At 42.2% G+C, this 20,882-nt stretch overlaps 1 protein-coding gene across 3 annotated transcripts in view; it reads left to right on the forward strand.

Moving 5' to 3' along the window:
- Positions 1-20,882, forward strand: part of cntnap3 (contactin associated protein family member 3) — a 193,204-nt gene that overhangs the window by 87,530 nt on the left and 84,792 nt on the right. For all 3 annotated transcript variants that reach the window (XM_042326590.1, XM_042326591.1, XM_024430942.2), the window contains exons 6-10: positions 4,143-4,324; positions 5,916-6,056; positions 7,997-8,297; positions 8,506-8,655; positions 11,889-12,060. In XM_042326590.1, coding sequence (XP_042182524.1) covers positions 4,143-4,324; positions 5,916-6,056; positions 7,997-8,297; positions 8,506-8,655; positions 11,889-12,060 — 946 coding nt within the window. The remainder of the gene's footprint in view (positions 1-4,142; positions 4,325-5,915; positions 6,057-7,996; positions 8,298-8,505; positions 8,656-11,888; positions 12,061-20,882) is intronic.

Here is a 20,882-nt window from a genome sequence, read left to right on the forward strand (position 1 = left end):
CCTGCTATCTTTTACAAGCTGCAGTTTTTTAAATGATGCATAATTACTTATTGGGCTTCTTTCTTTAGCCAGTATGGTTGGTATGGTATACTGTACAATACAGTCCCCAACAAGAATTAAATGACTGTGAAGTTCATGGGTTCTCAATGTGGCTGTGTGTCTCCCAAGTGGCACCCTATTTGCTATATAGTGCTCTACTTCAAAGGTAGTGCACTATGTAGGGAATAGATTGCCAGATATCCCGAGTCTCATGCCAGAAATACAGTTAAAAAGCTACTGTAGTTTAAAACATTGAAACACTGAGCCTTCAAGACACCTACCCTGTGCAACCTTATGACGTCTGTCTTCTCAAAGGCAGCACACTCATGTATCTTCATTTTCTCTTTTTGGTATGGGCCATTAAGTCATGGATTGTGATAAAGGTTTTTTCACTAAGTCACTTACATGCCTACCACACCGCATGCGTTGCGTGTGCAAGCGTTGCAAAATAAATGTACAAATACTGTATATGCTATTCAATCAGGTGCTGAAATAGAACTTGGTTCTATTTGACATGTTTGGCGTGCCGCAAGTCCCGCCTCTGCCATCTCCTCATTGTTTTTTAGGAGAATATTTTTATTTTTTATTTTATTTTACCTTTATTTAACCAGGTAGGCAAGTTGAGAACAAGTTCTCATTTACAATTGCGACCTGGCCAAGATAAAGAAAAGCAGTTCGACACATACAACGACACAGAGTTACACATGGAGTAAAACAAACATACAGTCAATAATACAGTATAAACAAGTCTATATACAATGTGAGCAAATGAGGTGAGAAGGGAGGTAAAGGCAAAAAAAGGCCATGGTGGCAAAGTAAATACAATATAGCAAGTAAAACACTGGAATGGTAGTTTTGCAATGGAAGAATGTGCAAAGTAGAAATAAAAATAATGGGGTGCAAAGGAGCAAAATAAATAAATAAATAAAAATTAAATACAGTTGGGAAAGAGGTAGTTGTTTGGGCTAAATTATAGGTGGGCTATGTACAGGTGCAGTAATCTGTGAGCTGCTCTGACAGTTGGTGCTTAAAGCTAGTGAGGGAGATAAGTGTTTCCAGTTTCAGAGATTTTTGTAGTTCATTCCAGTCATTGGCAGCAGAGAACTGGAAGGAGAGGCGGCCAAATATAATAAATATAATAATATATATATATATATATATATATATATATATATATATATATATATATATATATATATATAATATATATATAATATAATAATATACCCATGTGGGTGATTGAAAGATGAACGAGGGTCACACTCCAGTCCATTTCATTGTGGTAATGCTCCTTATAGTTGGTTGCCAACTGCCATATAAAATCAGAAGAAGAAGAAGAAGAAGAAGAAGAAGAAGAAGAAGAAGAAGAAGAAGAAGAAGAAGAAGAAGAAGAAGAAGAAGAAGAAGAAGAATGCACTAGGTTTCCCCTTTTTATCTGTGGATTAATTGTCAGAGTGGAGAACACAGGATTTTGTATGACTCAACATGGGTCAAAATTATACAAAGATCCAGCAACATAAAAAAAGGACCATATGCATTTCAGGTAAAACAACAACACAATGTTTATTTTCCAGGACAAATTTGCTAGCAATAGTGAACAAAAATGTAAATGCAACATGTTGTGTTGGTCCCATGTATCATACGCACAAGAAGCTTATTTCTCAAAAATGTTGTACACAAATCTGTTTACATCCCTGTTAGTGAGCATTTCTCCTTTTCCAAAATAATCCATCCACCTGACAGGTGTGGCATTTCAAGAAGCAGATTAAACAGCATGATCATTACACAGGTGCACCTTGTGCTGGGGACAATAAAAGGCCACTCTAAAATGTGCAGTTTTGTCACACAAGACAGTGCCGCAGATGTCTAAAGTTTTGAGGGAGGGTGCAATTGAAATCCTGACTGCAGGAATGTCGACCAGAGCTTTTGCCATATAATTTAATGTTAATTTCTCTACCAAAAGCTGCCTCCAACATTGTTTTAGAAAATTTGGCAGTAAGTCCAAACAGCCTCATAACCGCAGACCACATGTAACCACAGATATCCAGGACCTCCACATCCGGCTTCTTCACCTGCAGTATCGTCTGAGACCAGCCATCCAGACAGCTGATGAAACTGAGGAGTATTTCTGTCTGTAATAAAGCCCTTTTGTAGGAAAAAACTACTTCTGATAGGCTGGGCCTGGCTCTGCCGTGGGTGGGCCTATGCCCTCCAAGGCCCACCCATGGCTGCACCCCTGCTAAAGTGACTAGTGACTGATTTTCCGATCCACGGCCTTACCTTTTTTTTAAAGGTATCTGTGACCAACAGATGCATAGCTGTATACACAGTCATGTGAAGCCCATAGATTAGGGCCTAATGAATTTATTTCAATTGACTGATTTCCTTATATGAACTTTAACTCAGTAAAATCATTAACTGTTTCATATTGCATTTATATTTTTGTTCAGTATGTTTGGTTCACAGTTGGTTTTGGTATTTTAACGTACGTGTCATGAACGCATCTGGTGGGGATAAACAAAATCAACACGCGCGTGATTGCAGACGCAGAAGCAGGTGCTGAGCCGGTTTTGTCAGCATTTTCGGTTGATTGCACAGATGAAGCCATGTGGATTAATATATTGAGTAGTTGACTGGCATCTCTCTTACTGATGTTTGTGTCTCTTGAATGATTTAGTATGTGGTGACCTAAACACTGGAAACCAGTGGTGGCGGTCTCACAGTAATGGTTGGAATGGAATTAATGGAATGGTATCAAACACATGAAAAAACATGGTTTCCATGTGTAATATACCATTCCATTCCAGTCATAACTACACTATATATGTATATATACAAATGTATGTGGACACCCCTTCAAATGAGTCAATGCAGATATTTCAGCAACACCCTTTGCTGACAGGTGTATACAATTTAGCACACAGCCATGCAATCTCCAAAGACAATTACAGGCAGGAGAATGGCCTTACTGAAGAGCTCAGTTCCAAATATCTGCCCTGCTAGAGCTGCCCCGGTCAACTGTAAGTGCTGTTGTTGTGAAGTGGAAATGTCTAGGAGCGATAACCGCTCAGCCGTGAAGTGGTAGGCCACACAAGCTCACAGAACGGGACCGCCTAGTGCTGAAGCGTGTGTCGATTACAACACTCACTACCGAGTTCCAAACTGCCTCTGGAAGCAACTTCAGCACAATAACTGTTTGTCGGGAGCTTCATGAAATGGGTTTCCATGGCCGAGCAGCCGCACACAAGCCTAAGATCACCATGCGCAATGCAAAGCATTGGCTGGAGTGGTGTAAAGCTTGCTGCCATTGGACTCAGTGGAAATGCATTCTCTGAAGTGATGAATCACGCTTCACCATCTGGGGGACCTGACAGACGAATCTGGGTTTGGTGGATGCCAGGAGAACGCTACCTGCCCGAATGCATAGTGCCATCTGTAAAGTTTGCTGGATGAGGAATAATGGTTAGGGCTGTTTTTCATGGTTTGGGCAAGGCCCCTTAGTTCCAGTGAAGGGAAATCTTAACAGTACAGCATACACTGATATTCTAGACGATTCTGTGCCTCCAACTTTGTGGCAGGCCCTTTCCCGTTTCAGCATAGCAATCCCCTGTGCACAAAGCGGGGTCCATACAGAAATGGTTTGTCGATCGTTGTGGAAGAACTTGACTGGCTTGCACAGAGCCCTGACCTCAACCCCATCAAACACCTTTGGGATGAATTGGAACGCCGGCTGCGAGCCAGGCCTAACCGCCCAACATCAGTGCCCAACCTCACTAATGCTCTCATGGCTGAATGGAAGAACTTCCCCGCAGCAATGTTCCAACATCTAGAGGAAAGCCTTCCCAGAAGAGAGGAGGGTGTTATCGCAGCAAACGGGGACCAACTCCATATTAATGCCCATGATTTTGGAATTCGATTTTTTTTAATGTAGTCTATGAGCCATCCTCGACTCACCAGTCTCCACTGCTTGAAACGTACAGCATTTCCTTATTCTAGCATTGCCTGTCCTAGAAAGGAAAACACTTCTACCAGACTATTACCAGAACACGTTTTCCTCTGTGATTAATGTATGGTTTTCTTTCTGTGTCTCTGTTGTATTCCAGATAAAAGTGTCTCTCCTGGTCCTGAGAGCCACATGGTTGTGTCACTGGGTAGTCTTCTAGATGACCAGCACTGGCACCACGTAGCCATCGAGCGCTTTAGTGGCCACCTCAACTTCACTGTGGACAAAAGCTCTCAGCAAATCCAGGTTCCTGCAGAACTCAGTCCTTCCGAGATAAACAAGGTGTGTTGTCTGTGACCTGTGGTGTGTTGCCTGTGACCTGTTACTCAAATAATTCCACACACACACACACACACACACACACACACACACACACACACACACACACACACACACACACACACACACACACACACACACACACACACACAAAAACCATTCCTGCATGCTTGTTCTTTCAAATATTACCCTCCATTTGTCTCTAACCGATGCATTCATAGATACTGTACGAATTAAACACATAGAAGACACACACTCAAAATAAATATAGCTTTGTAGCACGGGTCTTGATTATGCCATTGAATTCTCTCCAAGAGGGATTCATTAAAGGCCGCTAATGAATAAGATTAACCCAACCTCCATACAATATTTCTAGACTGTTTTAATAAATGGCCTATAGAAATACTTTTCTATTGAAATTGAAACACAGTTGAGCTACTGATCATAATCTACATGAGTCCTATTGAGACATTTATGTACATTGCCATTGTAGTCCCTTCCTGAAACACAGATTGGGATCATTTATTTAATCTACTCTTCTGCGCTCTGCTCTATGCTACTCTGCTCTATTCTGTTCTGCTCTGCTTTACTCTTCTACTCTACTCTACTCGTCTCGTCTCTTCTGCTCTACTCTGCTCTTTTTTTACTCTACTCTGCTCTTCTACTCAGCTCTGCCCTTCTCTTCAGTTCTACTCTGCTCTTTTCTTCTTCTCTGCTCTGCTCTACTCTTCTCTTCTGCCCTGCTCTACTCTTCTGTCTACTCTACTCCTCTGTTCTACTCTACTCTGCTCTTTTCTTCTGATCTTTTCCTCAACTCTATTCTGGTCTTCTACTGTGCCCTACTCTACTCTGCTCTTTTTTTTACTCTACTCTGGTCTACTCTACTCTACTCTGCTCTTCTACTCTGCTCTGCCCTTCTCTTCTGTTCTACTCTGCTCTTTTTTTCTTCTCTGCTCTGCTCTACTCTTCTCTTCTGCTCTACTCTGCTCCTTTCTTCTACTCTACCCTGCTCTATTCTGCTCTTCTCCTCTACTCTTCCTCTCAACCTTGCTCAACTCTTCTACTTTTCTCTTCTACTCTGCTCTGCTCTTTTCTTCTACTCTACCCTACTCTACACTGCTCTTCTACTCGGCGATTCTCTTCTACTCCACTCTGCTCTTCTACTCTACTCTACTCTGCTCAACTCTGTTCGACTCTGCTCTTCTCTTCTACTCTGCCCTTCTCTTCTACTCTGCACTTCTCATCTACTCTACTCTGCTCTTCTCTGCACTTTTCTTCTACACTACACTACTCTGCTCAATTCTGCTCTTTTCTTCTACTCTACTCTGCTCTACTCTTCTCTACTCCACTCTGTCCTGCTCTACTCTACTCTGCTCTTCTCGTCTACTCAACTCTGCTCTGTCCTGCTCTACTCTACTTTACTTTACCTTTTTATTCCTTCCTAAACATATGCCATCAATGAATGATTTCCAATCTCATTTGGTCTATCACCACTTGTTGAAGGTGTTACTATATCAAATTGTCATATAATGATAATACACTGTAGGTAAGAACATGTTGGAATATTAACATTGGCTTGATGTTCTTTCACAAGATTAGCTATGGTGGCGTCCAGTGCCATGGAAGTCAGAGGGTTATGTCCAGGAGGAACTTCCATGGGTGCCTTGAGAACCTGCTCTGGAACGATGTGAACGTGATAGATCTGGCCAAACAGCAACAGCAGGTCTTCATCACGGTACATTTGCAAAGGGGAGGGAACACATCACCTCCACATCACTCTCCAACCAAAGTGCATGAATTAAGTAGCAAACTGAATTGAATAGAAAATTTAACAACTCTTGGAGGTTGATAAAAAATGTATAAAACCAACTTGTTTCAGCCCTTAGCCATCCTCCGGGTTTGCTACCTCAGCCTGTTGAACTGTAGGTGGTTGGTGATAGGTTTATTATTTCTATTTTGTATTTATTTAACCTTTATTTAACTAGGCTAACCTGGAATTATCTGGGATTTATCTGCTAACCTGGATTCAAATAGTATTTGTTTTCTTTCAAATACATTAGCTGAGCTTGATTGAGCAAAATTGAACAGGTGGAATAGTCACAAAAGTACAAAAGTATTTCAAAGGAAACAGAGATACTATAAATCCCATAGCGCACCTTGTGTCTATGTGAACTGCTGGAAAATCAGACCTACCTGCATCTAGCTGCTCCTCTATGTAACAGAATCACCTCAATACAAATGGGTTATTTTCCTGTTGATTGGTCCATTCATTGAACAGAGAGTCTGAATCCCTCTAGATGGTGTTTAGCTCTCTCCTAAACACATTTTACCGTCTTGTAAATGATTACCTTAACTGCTCCAAAATGAAGTAGCGAATGGAGGAATAAGCAGAAATAATTCATGCGGGAAAACTGAAATTAATAAACACCCACACATCTAACACAGAGAATACCAGTAGCCAGAAATGAGATATGACCACTTGTTTAAATGTAATAAATATGCTAGGGAAATGAAAGTGACGTCAGTCTCTGGAGTATACTTTGAGGACATATTTCTTTGTTATTTTTCAGTGGTTAAAGATTCTGCTCACTACAGTAGCATACTGTAAGCACACTGTTGCAGTATATCACTTTCACTGCTGCTGCAAACAACTGTTTCCCTGTTGTAGTAGTTACTGTACAACAATGTCATTGTAACGCTCGTTGTCGTAAGGAAGAGTGGACCAAAGAGCAGCATGGAAAGTGTTCATGATCTTTGTCAAGAATCACTCAAACAAAAATAACGACTACAAAAACAAAAGCGAACAGTTCCGTCAGGCACATTATACTAAACGAAAAACAACACCCCACAAAACCCAAACGAAAAATGACAACTTATATATGATCCCCAATCAGAGACAACGATAGACAGCTGCCTCTGATTTGTAATCACACTCGGCAAAAACAACAAAGAAATAGAAAAAATAGATCCTCCCACCTGAGTCACACCGTGACCTAACCAAACATAGAGAATAAATAAAGATCTCTAAGGTCAGGGCGTGACAGTCATACTAGTCATACTAAAGATACTGCTGTGATATCACATTGAGCTAGACAGTACTGTAATACACCATTTTCACCCAGCAGCAGACCATGAAACCATCATTACTATACAACCACCATCCAACAACAATGGTCAACACATTAGATGGCTAGACCTACTCCCAGACAGACACACAGTATGATTTCAGTCATAACTTCACAAAGTTGCATTTGACTAGCCTGATTAAGATGGTCCATGTTATTACTAGCTTAAACCAGACTGAATGCTGGGTTCACCATTGTTTCATTGAAGCAAAACAATGGATGAGTGCAGAATTCAGTCTGGTTTAACCTGACTAGCATGACAGCGATCGTCTTTGTTTGCTCTGCTAACGTCCTGAGATCATATACCTCAGATCCCTATAAGGTTGAGGACTCTCATTATGATATGTATTATGAATGTCCTCCTGCTGGACATCTTGCTGATTAGATGAATCTCTTCTAATGCCATTCGCAATAGACTCAGGTCAGATGTCCCTTAGCTTGATTTCACCGTCTTGCTGAGGACTAATTAATATTTAGGTTTTTCCCATTACATTACACATATCTATATACGTGTATATATATATATATATATATACACACTTTTTTTTAGGGCAATGTGACCTTTACATGTGCTGAGCCAGTCTCTGTCCCCGTGACGTTCGCCGGCGCGCAGAGTTTTCTCCAGTTGCCAGGGGCAGCGCAGCAGCAGAGAGATGGCGGCGGGGTTGCCGTGGCGGTGGTTGGCGTGGCGATCAGCCTGCAGTTCCGGACCTGGAATAGAGCTGGCCTTCTGTTAACCTTTGACCTCCAGCAGCAGGCGGGAAGCCTGTGGCTCTACCTGAGTGAGGCCAGAGTCAGGCTGCAGATACACAAGGCTGGAAGATACACAATCCTAGTGGACGTAACTGCAGGTCAGATCAACAGTAACATACGGTTGTTGTTTTGTGAAGTTTTGATCTCTGAGAATAACACAATCTCATTACCCTAAATAGCTAATCACTGGATAAACAAAAACATCCTTATTGCACCCTAAGACTGTTATGCAAAATATTGAATTGAGCAGGATAATGTCCTATATTATAGGTAGCTAATACACTCTTGTTTCTTTTCTGTCCATAGGATTTGGTCTGAATGATGGCCAGTGGCATTCAGTAGACCTAACTGCAAGGAGAGGTCATCTGACCATCACTGTGGATAAAGAGGAAGACTCCACGGCTCATGCCAGCCCATCTTTCCCTGTGGTATCAGGAAACAACCTCTTCTTTGGAGGTGAGAGAAAACAACATGCATCATACACTGAGTGTACAAAACATTAGGAACACCTTCCTAATATTGAGTTGCACCCTCTTTTGCCCTCAGAACAGCCTCAATTTGTCTAACCATGGACTACAAGGTGTCAAAAGCGTTCCACAGGGATGCTGGCCCATGTTGACTCCAATGCCTCCCACAGTTGTGTCATGTTATCCTTTGAGTCGCGGACCATTCTTGATACACAAAGGAAACTGTTGAGTGTGAAAAACCCAGCAGCATTACAGTTCTTGACGCACTCAAACCGGTGCGCCTGGCACCTACTACCATACCCCCTTCAAAGGCACTTAAATATTTTGTCTTGCCCATTCACCCTCTGAATGGCACACATACACAATCCACGTCTCAATTGTCTCAAGGCTTAAGAAACCTTCTTTAACATGTCTCCTCTCCTTCATCTACACTGGTTGAAGTGCATTTAACAGGTGACATCAATAAGGGACCATAGCTTTCACCTGGATTCACCTGGTCAGTCTGTCATGGAAAGAGCAGGTGTTCCTAATGTTTTGTGTACATTGGACCTCAGGTCTTTTCCTGACTGTGTCACATGACCAGGAAAAACTCTTCGCCCTGATCATAAATACTACTTGGCTTTCCAGAGACTAATCCTAATTTCAGTTAGATAGGCAAGGGTAACTGTTGGTGCATATGTGTATCAAGATTTGTTTTGGACGAGTAGTGTTTGATCTCAGGGCTTAGTGCAGAGAAGCATAGAGCTTCTTAACCAGACTGCGGGAACTCTCCTCCTCCTCCTCCACTTTAGCTTCCCTCAGAGCATTGTTTCTCTGTTTGGATTCTGTGTTTGTCTCTCTGTCCCCCTCTCCCTTCTTCCCCTCAGCAAAATCTTCTTGGAAGGCTTGTCACATCATTTAACTACCTTTAGCAGAGAGCCAGGCAGCACCAGCTCTGTGTCCACAGCCCACACACACTGGAAATCAAGCAGAATAACAATTATGCCTTATTATTATGACTTGGCCTTCACTCTGGAATATACAACCTATACTCTGAATATACAATGCATTCGGAACTGTATATCGATTTGGAGATCGATACTACAGCGAGCTCCAAATCGACATGTGTGGAATCATCGACAGGTCAGTACAAAACACCATTCCCTGATAGGATTGTTACTAGGGTTGCACAACATTCCCAAAATTCCCATGTTTTACAGAAATCCTGGTTTAAGAATTCTCAGATTTCCTGTTTATTCCCTCCTGATTCCAGGAATCTTGTAACAGGAATTTCTGGATAACCGAGTGTCAGTGTCACTAATGCTATATCTTCCTCAGTTCACACACAAACTTAGCCAGATATAACTGGTACAAGGACAACCTGGGTGTGTGGACTATTGGATGAACTAATGGTATTACAAAAGCTCCTGATTTAACTTAATTTTGAGTCATTTTTAGGAAATTCTCTTATCCAGGGCGACTTACAGGAGCAATTAGGGTTAAGTGCCTTGCTCGGAGATTCGAACCAGCAACTTTTCAGTTACTGGACCTACCTCTTGACCGCTAGGCTACCTGCTGCCTGTGTAACTTCAGGCAACTTCGGTGTTGAGTTTGGTACATTATACATTGAAGTCCTTTAGCAGGCTTTCTTAATCAGAGCAACATACAGAGCAGGAGCAATTAGGGTTACGTGTCTTGCACAAGACCCATTGACTTTTTCCACATTTTTTACACTTTCGCTGGCATAGGTGAATCCTGGTGAAAACTATTATCTCTTATTGATCTCACCTATTGATGAAAGGGAGGAGAGAGGTTAAAGAAGTCTTTGAGAATTAATTTTATTTCTATTTAACAAGGCAAGTCAGTTAAGAAGAAATTCTTATTTTACAATGACGGCCTACCCCTTCCACAACCTGGGCGACAGTGTGTCACGGTTCATGAATCCACTGCCTCCCTTTCTCTCTCTTTCGTGTTTGTGTGGGCGTGGTTCCCAATCTCGGCCTGATTGTCTGTGCCAGCTGGAATCACTTATCTTCCATTTATATGTTCTGTAACCAGTGTTTCTTGTTGTCAGATCGTTGTTACTTCTCTGAGGTTGTGTCGTGTATCTGTGCTCATCTCTCACCGCCCTTGTGTGGATTATCTGCTGTGCTTCCTCCTACCCATCCGGACACACTCCCCTGGATTTCTCAGCACGCTATCATAGGAAGAGGCGCCCTAGTCCCTGGGTCGGATTCTGTCTGAGTACAGTCTGTCTGTCCTGTTGCTGCTGTAAACTGTATTCATTAAACCATTGTTGCTTGCATCTTGCATCCGCCTCTCTATTGTCACACAGTGGGGCAATTGTGCACCACCCTATTGGACCCCCGATCACTACCAGTTGTGATACAGCCTGGGATCGAACCAGGATCTGCAGTGACACCTCTAGCACTGAGATGCAATGCCTTAGACAACTGCGCCACTTGGGAGCATATGTTTTTCCCATTCAGAGGGTGAATGGGCAAGACAAAAATTTGAAATGCCTTTGAACGGTAGTAGGTGTCAAGTGCACCGGTTTCTGTCAAGAACTGCAATGCTGCTGGGTTTTTCACACTCAACAGTTTCCCGTGTGTATCAAGAATGGTACACCAAAAAAGGACATCCAGCTAACTTGACACGACTGTGGGAAGCATTGGAGTCAACATGGGGAAGCATCCCTGTGGAACGCTTTCGACACCTTGTAGAGTCCATGCCCCGACAAATTGAGGCTGTTCTGAGGGGAAAAGGGGGAGGTACAACTCAATATTAGGAAGGTGTTCCTAATGCTTGATATTTTGTATACTCGGTATATACTGTACAAGCTATACTCTGAAAATACAAGCTATACTCTGAATAATCAAGCTATACTCTGACTATACAAGCTATACACAGAATATACAAGCTGATCTCTGAATATACAAGCTGACCTCTGAATATACAAGCTATACTCTGAATATACAAGCTGTCCTTTGAATATACAAGCGGTCCTCTGAATATACACGCTGTGCTCTGAATATTCTTCTTATATTGTATACCCTGAATATACAAGCTGTCCTCTGAATATACAAGCTGTACTCTTCTTCGCTACTGTATGAGATACAACATATCTTTGTAATCCTTGATCATGGGGTAATGGCTTTGGCCTGTTTTTATTGACCACCTGTCTTTTGTAATGCCTACTTGTAAATGGGCGTTGATTTATGGCTGTCGTTTGGTCTAATACAGGTTGCCCGGACAGTGAGAATAACCAGGAGTGCAGAAACCCCTTCAACGTGTTCCAAGGCTGTATGAGACACATCCATGTGGATAACAATGCTGTGGATCTCATCAAGGTACAACAGATGCTGATAGGAAACTACAGCGATCTCCAAATCGACATGTGTGGAATCATCGACAGGTCAGTACAAAACAGTTCACACACAAACTTAGCCAGATATAACTGGTACAAGGACAACCTGGGTGTGTGGACTATTGGATGAACTAATGGTATTATGAAAGCTCCCTATTTAACTTAATTTTGAGTCATTTTTAGGAGACACTCTTATCCAGAGCAAATTACAGGAGGAATTAGGGTTAAGTGCCTTGCTCGGAGATTCAAACCAGCAACTTTTCGGTTACTGGACCTACCTCTTGACCATTAGGCTACCGACTGCCTGTGTAACTTCATGTAATGCAGTGTTGAGTACATTTTACATTGAAGTCCTTTAGCAGACTTTCTTAACAAGAGCAACATACAGAGCAGGAGCAATTAGGATTACATGTCATTCTCAAGGCCATATCAGCAAATTTTTTTCACCTAGTCTGCTCAGGCATTTGAACCAGCAACCTTTCAGTTACTGGCCCAATGCCCTTATCCACTGCGTTACCTGGTAGAGAGAAGTCTATGTGCATTGTTTGCCTGTCACTCGAACGCTTATCTCTGAAATCTCTTTAGATCTTCCCCGACACATTTCTTGATTGTTTTCACATCTACCTTTTATATGAAGTGAAAACATTTCTGAGGTAAGGTGTGCTATTTTGACAATACAACAGTGCGAAGTGAAAGGGGGATATTACACCACCCTGTGGAGTCCCAGAGATGAGGAATCAGCGGCAGAAAGATTGGTCCTATATGAAATGTAGACGTATTGTTCAGTGGAGGCCGTGGTTTGGAAATAACTAATATGATGTTCCATGCAGAGACTGATTTGTTACAATTCTATTATTGCTGCTGCATTGCTGCTGCTGCCCTGTCAACTCTATGCTGTAGTTTTTAGTTTAGAGGGCATGGTTTGTTTTTCTAATGCCGCTCTCTTCTCTCGTTTCTCCTTGATTTTAAATGGCTCACTGTTTGGTCTCCCATCGCATTCCTCTTATATTGTCATCTTTGTTACGGCCATTATCATCAAAGTCATCATCACTTTCATCTTCCATTTTCACTTATCATCACCACTGTCATCACCATCTATCAGTATTGTTATTGGGTGCATTCCAAATGGCTCCCTTTCCCCTATATTCTGTAGTAAACTACTTTTGACCATGGGCCCTGGCCCGGGCACTATATGGGGAATGGGGTGCAATTTGGGATGGAGACATTGTAATCTTTATCTTCGCCATAGTGCTTGCCGGCCATCTTTTTCAGATTGTATCTGATATGTGAGAGACAGCGAGTCAAAGCCACTCATGAGGAGCGGAGCTAATGTTTTACTGTCGGCTTTCTCCACGCTCAAATAGGAACACTATTATTGTGACAATTATCAACTCTCCTTGTGACCACACGCGCACAAGCACACGCACATACAAATTCACACAGTCTCAGCAAACAATCTGTCTGTACTGGTTGTAGCTTGTCGTCAGAGAGACACATTTCTCCTGCTTCACTGGTTTTAATTGAATATCTGGACCTGATCCTATTATTTAATTTGGATCTGCTTCTGTCTCTGATGGTCTGGAGACTTTATGGCTCACTTGAAGCAGATGCTTTGAACTTTGAGATTCCCTTTTAAAATGAGTTTAGTTGTATAGTTGATTGGCGTATTCAGATTGCGTTGTATTGGAAAGAATGCGCTGCCTGCACTGCAAACAACCCATATCACTGTCCTTATAGCCACCAACCCTTGGTGGTGATGCAAAAATGTATTATACATCTACATTTGAGTCATTTAACAGACTTTCTTATCCAGAGAGATTTACAGTAGTGAGTGCATACATTTTCATTCGTACTGGTCCTCCATGGGAATCGAATCCCTGCTCTACCAACTGATCCACATGGGACAAGAATGGGATCAAAATACAATGCAAAGAGGACAATACACTGTGTATTTTCATGTACCACTCCAAATGAAAACCTGATATAGTGGTGTGTTTGCTACAGGATTCCTTATCGGGTTAGTTACACGCCACAGGTAGCCATAGAGGTGCAGCAGGTAGCCTGGTTGTTAGTGTGTTGGGCAAGTAACCCAAAGGTTGCTTGATCAAATCCCTCTGTTCCTCTGCCCCTGAACAAGGCTGTTAACCTGCTGTCATTGTAAATAAGAATTTGTTCTTAGTTAAAGGTAAAAAGAAGAGGATTTGGGGTTATTCATTTTCAGTTTTTATATACAGCTAGCGGAAATAACGGTTTCATCTTGTGACTCCATTTCCGATGTTATTGTGGTGTGTGTATGCACGCGAGTGTGCATGTGTGTCAGTTGGGGAGAGAGAGAGAGAGAGAGACCCAGAATTTTTTTTTGTGTCAACAACCCCCCAAAAAATGGTTGAGTCAATTTCAAACCCACAAAAAAAAAAAATCTAAGGGTTAAATAAAGCAGTACTTGTTACCTTCAGACAAGTCCCGTGAGCAAAAAGGAGAACATTGTCGTGTTCGTGAGAGTCTCCCCTTTTTATTGAATGGTAGTTTATAGGTGAAACTGTTCGGACGTTTTCATGCGAAGACCGATTTTCGGGAAGTCTCATGTTCTGACAAACACCCCTGGACTGTAGCTCTGTCACATATCTCTAGTATAAACTGATAGGGATCTCCAGTGTGTCAATCAACTCTATGGGTTTTTAATGGTCATTTTCAGCGTGTTTATCGTTCCAGGGGAAAGCTTCATCTCGGTCCAGTAACCTGGCCCCAAGATGTGGTTGACCGAATACAGAGGAAAATGGTGTTTGACAAGCCTGTTGACTAGGTAATATTCTAATCAACCACATCTTGGGGTTCTATTCAACCGCCCCCTGCTGTTACGTCACTTCAATCTTCCACTCTGTGAATATGAATACCTGTGTGTGTGGTGCTGTTGCTCTGCTGCTATCGGGGGGGATGAAGAAAGTGAAAAGTAAAAAGTCTCTCCCTTGGCGAGGTGTGTGTGTGAGAGAGAGTGTTTGAGAGCTAGAGACAGGGGGAGAGAGCGAGTTCATTTTTGAGGCTTGTGTGTGTGTGTGTGTCTGCCTGCTCACGCCTGCCTTTGTGCGTTTGTGGAAGCTGGAGGGAAAACACTGCTTTTAGCTCCCTCAATGGCCTTATGCTCTGTGTGGAACTTCAGCTTCAGGCAGGGGTGTTGATCTTGTGATAAATAAACGGGGCATAAACAGTGCATTTTGTGTAAATGAAATGACAGTGCCAGTGCACATCAGGCAGGCTACCTGCACACTCCATTACCTCAAGACACGTGTTTGTGTGTGTGTGCACGACAAAGGGAGTAAGGCAATAGCACAAAGCTGGTAGCTTAGCCCTGGAGTGGGGAATTGAATCATTTATAATGGAGTGATTTTAGTCCACTCTCTCTCTTTCTCTCTGTTAGCTAGCTACCGGAATTTATCGAGAGGCCAAGTAGCTCAGGAACAGAGAAAATAACCAGGTCAATCAGGTGCATAGCCACCTCACCTTAGACAATAAGAAACAGAGATATGATTATGCCGCTCCTATACAATGCGAACAGAATGATTATCTTTAGATCGTAATCAACATTAGGATTAACATTCTGCTCCATATTAATCACTTGAGATTTCCACCCTATAATTGTCACACTTAACTATATTTACAATGTAGTGACAACTACTTCCATTCTAATGTGTAGTTTTACCACTCTTACTGATGTCTAGCTAATTACGTATAATCCACCATAGCATTCGCTCTTACTGCCATTCATGTACAGTAATTCACACCCTGCATTTAAGCTCCTGGCTGTGCTGTGCTGCAACAATACTTTGTTTTCCCCTTGGCTCTGCAGCACACCCATAGAGATGTACTGTAGGCTACAGCATTGTATATCCAGCATTGTATATCTTTGGCTGCAGCAGTGAGTTTTGTAAGACATTTGCTGTATCCTATCCAAACCTGGGTTTAAATAGTTTTGTTATTTTCTTTCACCTGGTACGCTTCATAAAGGGCAGCTATAGTATTTGAAAGTTAGCGAATAGGATTTGAACCCAGATCTGGCTGTATTTTGCTGCAGTGAGGAGTGTTGGACCAGTGAGTTTAGCCTCTGTCAGCCTGCAGTGATCCCCCCCCCCCACACACACACACACACCCCCACCACCAGGATGCACCAGTATCTCTTCCTGAGGTCGCGTTGATGACATGGGGTCCGTCTCTCATAATGTGACGTTGGGCCACCTTTGGTCTCCAGGCTTAGGGGAGAGGACCTGAAGACCTGTCTCACCTGTCTCCTGCAGGGCCCCTGTCAGGCTCAGCCAACCCTTGAAAACACTACAGTTCAGACAACACCAGCGAATGGCAACTAAGAAAACAACACTGTAACCTTCACCATTGTTTCTCCGGGCCTGCTTTGCCTGTCTCTCAGCCGGTGACTTTCCCGCGTCATGACACGGCTATATTTATCACCCCTCTGTAATTGGGATCACGATGCACGTGGCTTAGCCTGCCAAGGGTTGGGCGGGAGGCGGCATCAGGGCCCAGAGAGAGAGGGGGGTTATGGGTAGCTGAGGGTACCTAGCTGCCCCAGCCTTCTGTCACGCTGTCTGTGAGCTGTGGCATACAGCCCTGGAGCAGGTGCTCTCACGCAGGTGCTCTCACGCAGGTGCAAACACGCAGGTGTTCTCAAGCAGGTGCTCTCTCAATCTCAATTTAAAACTCGCTTTATTGGCAAAAAAAAGGTGTATGAAAAAAACAAGTCAGAAGTTTACATACACCTTAGTCAAATACATTTAAACTTCGTTTTTCACAATTCCTGACATTTTAATCCTAGTAAAAATTCCCTGTTTTAGGTCAGTTAGGATCACCACTTTATATAAAAAATGTGTAATGTCAGAAAAATAGTAGAGAATTATTTATTTCAGCTTTTATTTCTTTCATCACATTCCCAGTGGGTCAGAAGTTTTTGCGTCTCTCACTCTCACTCACACACACACTGCAGACACTACCACGAGAAAAACAAAGTTTACTCTCTGTCCCATCATGCTGTTCAAGGGAATGAGGTTATTTACTTTGTAGCTCTTTGATGCTCTTTTTAGGACATTCTAGCTAGCTTTTCTCGGTAATAGTCTTTACCGGGGGGTTCAGTGACTTGGCGGTGAACTGTAATGACTTGGAGTCATGTTGAGTAGAATTGGATGGAAACACTGTGATGATATACAGTGCGGTGATATCCAGTTCGGTGATACACAGCAGTGGTGTCTCGCTGGATTGATCCCATTCCAGTATTTACAAAATGGAGTTGCACTGTGTGGAAGATTATGGGACCAAGGCCATCCATAACATAATTAGGAATTAGAATACTAATATGATCTCTATGATCCATAGAATGTGATACAATAGTGTGGAGAAAAGAAAGGGATATTGTGTGTGTTTGTGTGTGTGTGTGTGTGTGTGTGTGTGTGTGTGTGTGTGTGTGTGTGTGTGTGTGTGTGTGTGTGTGTGTGTGTGTGTGTGTGTGTGTGTGTGTGTGTGTGTGTGAATGTCCTGAAATGCATGCACCTGAACCTCTGTTTTAGTGTGTGTGTGTTGAACAGGATCAAGGTACGTAATAAGAGTTTCTAGCTCAGTGCATCCTGTTTGTTATATGTGAACCTGTTAGCAGGTGTATGAAGTTGTCAGGTCCATCTTTACATGACTCATGGCAGGCTTAGCTTTCCATCCTCTGCTCTCTTGGAGGGAGATATTGAATGAGAAGAAAGCTGCCCATGTGAACATCAGGCTGCAGTGAAAGAGAAAGTGTTTGAGAGAGATTGAGAAAGAGAGTGTTTCTCTGTGTATGAGGCAGCAGTGAGAGTGTGTGAGGCAGCCTGTGAAATCCTGTGATTCAGCTCAGTGGCTGTTCTGGGATCAGTGCCAGCAGGTCAGGCAGACGGATGTGTCTCAGGCTGGGCTGGATGTGTCTCAGGTTGGGCTGGATTTGTCTCAGGTTGGGCTGGGGATGATGGGGAGCAGGTTACTGTTTTCGTAATGAATCTTGTTCTGGAGGCAGCTCTGCAGAGTGATCACTAGCTGGCACAGCCACAAAGACATAAAACCAGATTTTAACCTAACCTTAACTACACTGCAAACCCTAATGCCTAACCCTAACCTTAAATTAAGGTTAAAAAGAACATTTTTGTTTTCATACATTTTTACAAAATAGGCAATTTTGACTTTGCATTTGGCCTATCAAAGGGGGAAATTGCTCAGTTCTGCCTCCAGGACAAAACTTATGACAATAAACATCATTCTGCTGATGAGAAAGGCAGGCAGGATTGCCTCCTTCACATTGTCACGACTCCCACCGAAGGTGGCTCCCCTGCCTGTTCGGGCGGTGCTCGGCGGTCGCCGTCACGGGTCTACTAGCCGCCACCGATCCCTTTTTCCTTTTTCTGTCAGTTTAGTCTTATTAGTTGCACCTGTTCCTTTTGTGTTTCTTGATTTTTGTCTATTTAAGCCGGTTAGGCCCGCTTAGGTTTGTGTTGGATTATTTTGTGTTCACTGTTGATTGTGGATGTGGTTTTGTTCTCTGGATCGTTTACCCTGTGTTTTGGGTTGGTCAGTGTGTATGCGCCCTGTGTTTGGTGTGACCGTTTTCTCCTGATAATTAAATTATACAAATCATTGAACCCTCTGCTCTCTGTGCCTGACTCCTACCTTCCACTCCTAGTAACTCGTGACACACATGCCATGTAAAATCTTTATCGGAGAGTAGAGAACAGTGTTGATTCTCCAGTCTGACGTTATGCCATTCCGTTCATGTCGGAAAGGTCTCAATCTGTACGATGCTGCGTTTAGAGCAGATAGCTCCAAAATGCACACACAGATATGGTAACATAGGCTGCAAAAAGGGATGCATCATCTCCACACACAAAAATATACGTCCAGAATATACGGGTGGCCTTTTAGTTACAAGATACTGTTAACAGATTATTAGAATATACACTACCGTTCAAAGGTTTGGGGTCACTTAGAAATGCAGTGTAGACATTGTTAATGTTGTAAGTGACTATTGCAGCTGGAAATGGCTTGATTTCTTATGGAATATCTACATAGGCGTACAGAAGCCCATTATCAGCAACCAACACTCCTGTGTTCTAATTCCGCGTTGTGTTAGCTAATCCAAGTTTATCATTTTAACTTCTTATGGCTGAGATCCCGTTACCGGGAGCGATATAACAACATCCAGTGAAAGTACAGGGCGCCATATTCAAAAGAACATAAATCTTATAATTAAAATTCCTCAAACATACATGTATTTTATATCGTTTTCAAGGTAGTCTTGTTGTTAATCCCACCACAGTGTCCGATTTCAAATAAGATTTATCGGGAAAGCACCACAAACGATTGTTAGGTCACCAACATCTCACTACAAATACACAGCCAATTTTACCAGCCAAAGAGAGAGAGAGAGAAAAAGCACAAATAGAGATAAAATTAACTAACTATTACTAACCTTTGATAATCTTCATCAGATGACACTCATAGGACTTCATGTTACACAATACATGCATGTTTTGTTTGATAAAGTTCATATTTATATCAGAAAATCTGAGTTTACATTGGCGCGTTACATTCACTAGTTCCAAAAACATCCAGTGATTTTGCATAGCCACATCATTCAACAGAAATACTCATCATAAATGTAGATGATAATACAAATTATACACATGAAATTATAGACATACCTCTCCTTAATGCAACCGCTGTGTCAGATTTTTAAAAAAAACATGCAATAATCTGAGACGGTGCTCAGAAGTAAAAACACCATAGCCGCAAAAATGGCGTCAACATAAACAAGAAATTACATGATAAATATTCCCTTACCTTTGATGATCTACATCAGAAAGCACTCCAGGAATCCCCACAATAAGTGTTTGTTTTGTTCGAAAATGTCCGTTATTTATGTCCAAATACCTTCTTTTGTTAGCGCGTTTGGTATACATATCCAAACGCTAATTCTGGTCAGCGTTATATCGGACAGATACTTCAAAACGTGATATTACAGGTCGAAGAAACATTTCAAACTAAGTACAGAATCAATCATTAGGATGTTTTTAACATATAGCTTCAATAAAGTTCCAACCGGAGTACTCCTTCTTGTCTTCGTGAGCAATAGAACGCAAGTGCCTACCACGTGGAATAAGCATGATCAGAAAATGGCTGACTGCCAGACACCTGATTGATTCTGCTATCATTCACTCCCACAACATCATAGAAGTCGCATTATAATTTCTATTGATGGTTGACATCTAGTGTAACCCCTAGGCAGTGCAACATCATTAATATCTCAAGGGGATTTCATTGGGACTCTGGTGAATACATACAAAGCTCAGATTTCTGACTTCCTTTTCTGATTTCAACTCAGGATTTTGCCTGCCATATGAGTTCTGTTATACTCACAGACATCATTCAAACAGTTTTATAAACTTTAGAGTGTTTTCTATCCAATACTAATAATAATGTGCATATATTAGCAACTGAGACTGAGGAGCAGGCCGTTTACTTTAGGCACCTTATTCATCCAAGCTACTCAATACTGCCCCCAGCCATAAAAAGTTAAAAGGCTAATTGATCATTAGAAAGTGTCACACAGCCTGGAGTGGTGGGTGCGGAGTCAAGTGCAGAGAGCAGAAGAAAATGTGGGAAACTGAACTTTATTGCGGAATCCACAATTAACGCCAAAACCAACAGGCGAAGACAAAGTGTCCAACCCAAAACCGGGCACAAACAGACAGGGAACACAACACGCAACCAACCTAGACTAACAGAAAACAAGGCCGCACAAAAGCAGGCGGGCCTAACAGGCTTATATAGTCCTGAACCAAAACTCAAACAAG

Source organism: Oncorhynchus tshawytscha, linkage group LG09 (genome assembly GCF_018296145.1).
Source record: "Oncorhynchus tshawytscha isolate Ot180627B linkage group LG09, Otsh_v2.0, whole genome shotgun sequence".
NCBI lineage: Eukaryota > Metazoa > Chordata > Actinopteri > Salmoniformes > Salmonidae > Oncorhynchus > Oncorhynchus tshawytscha.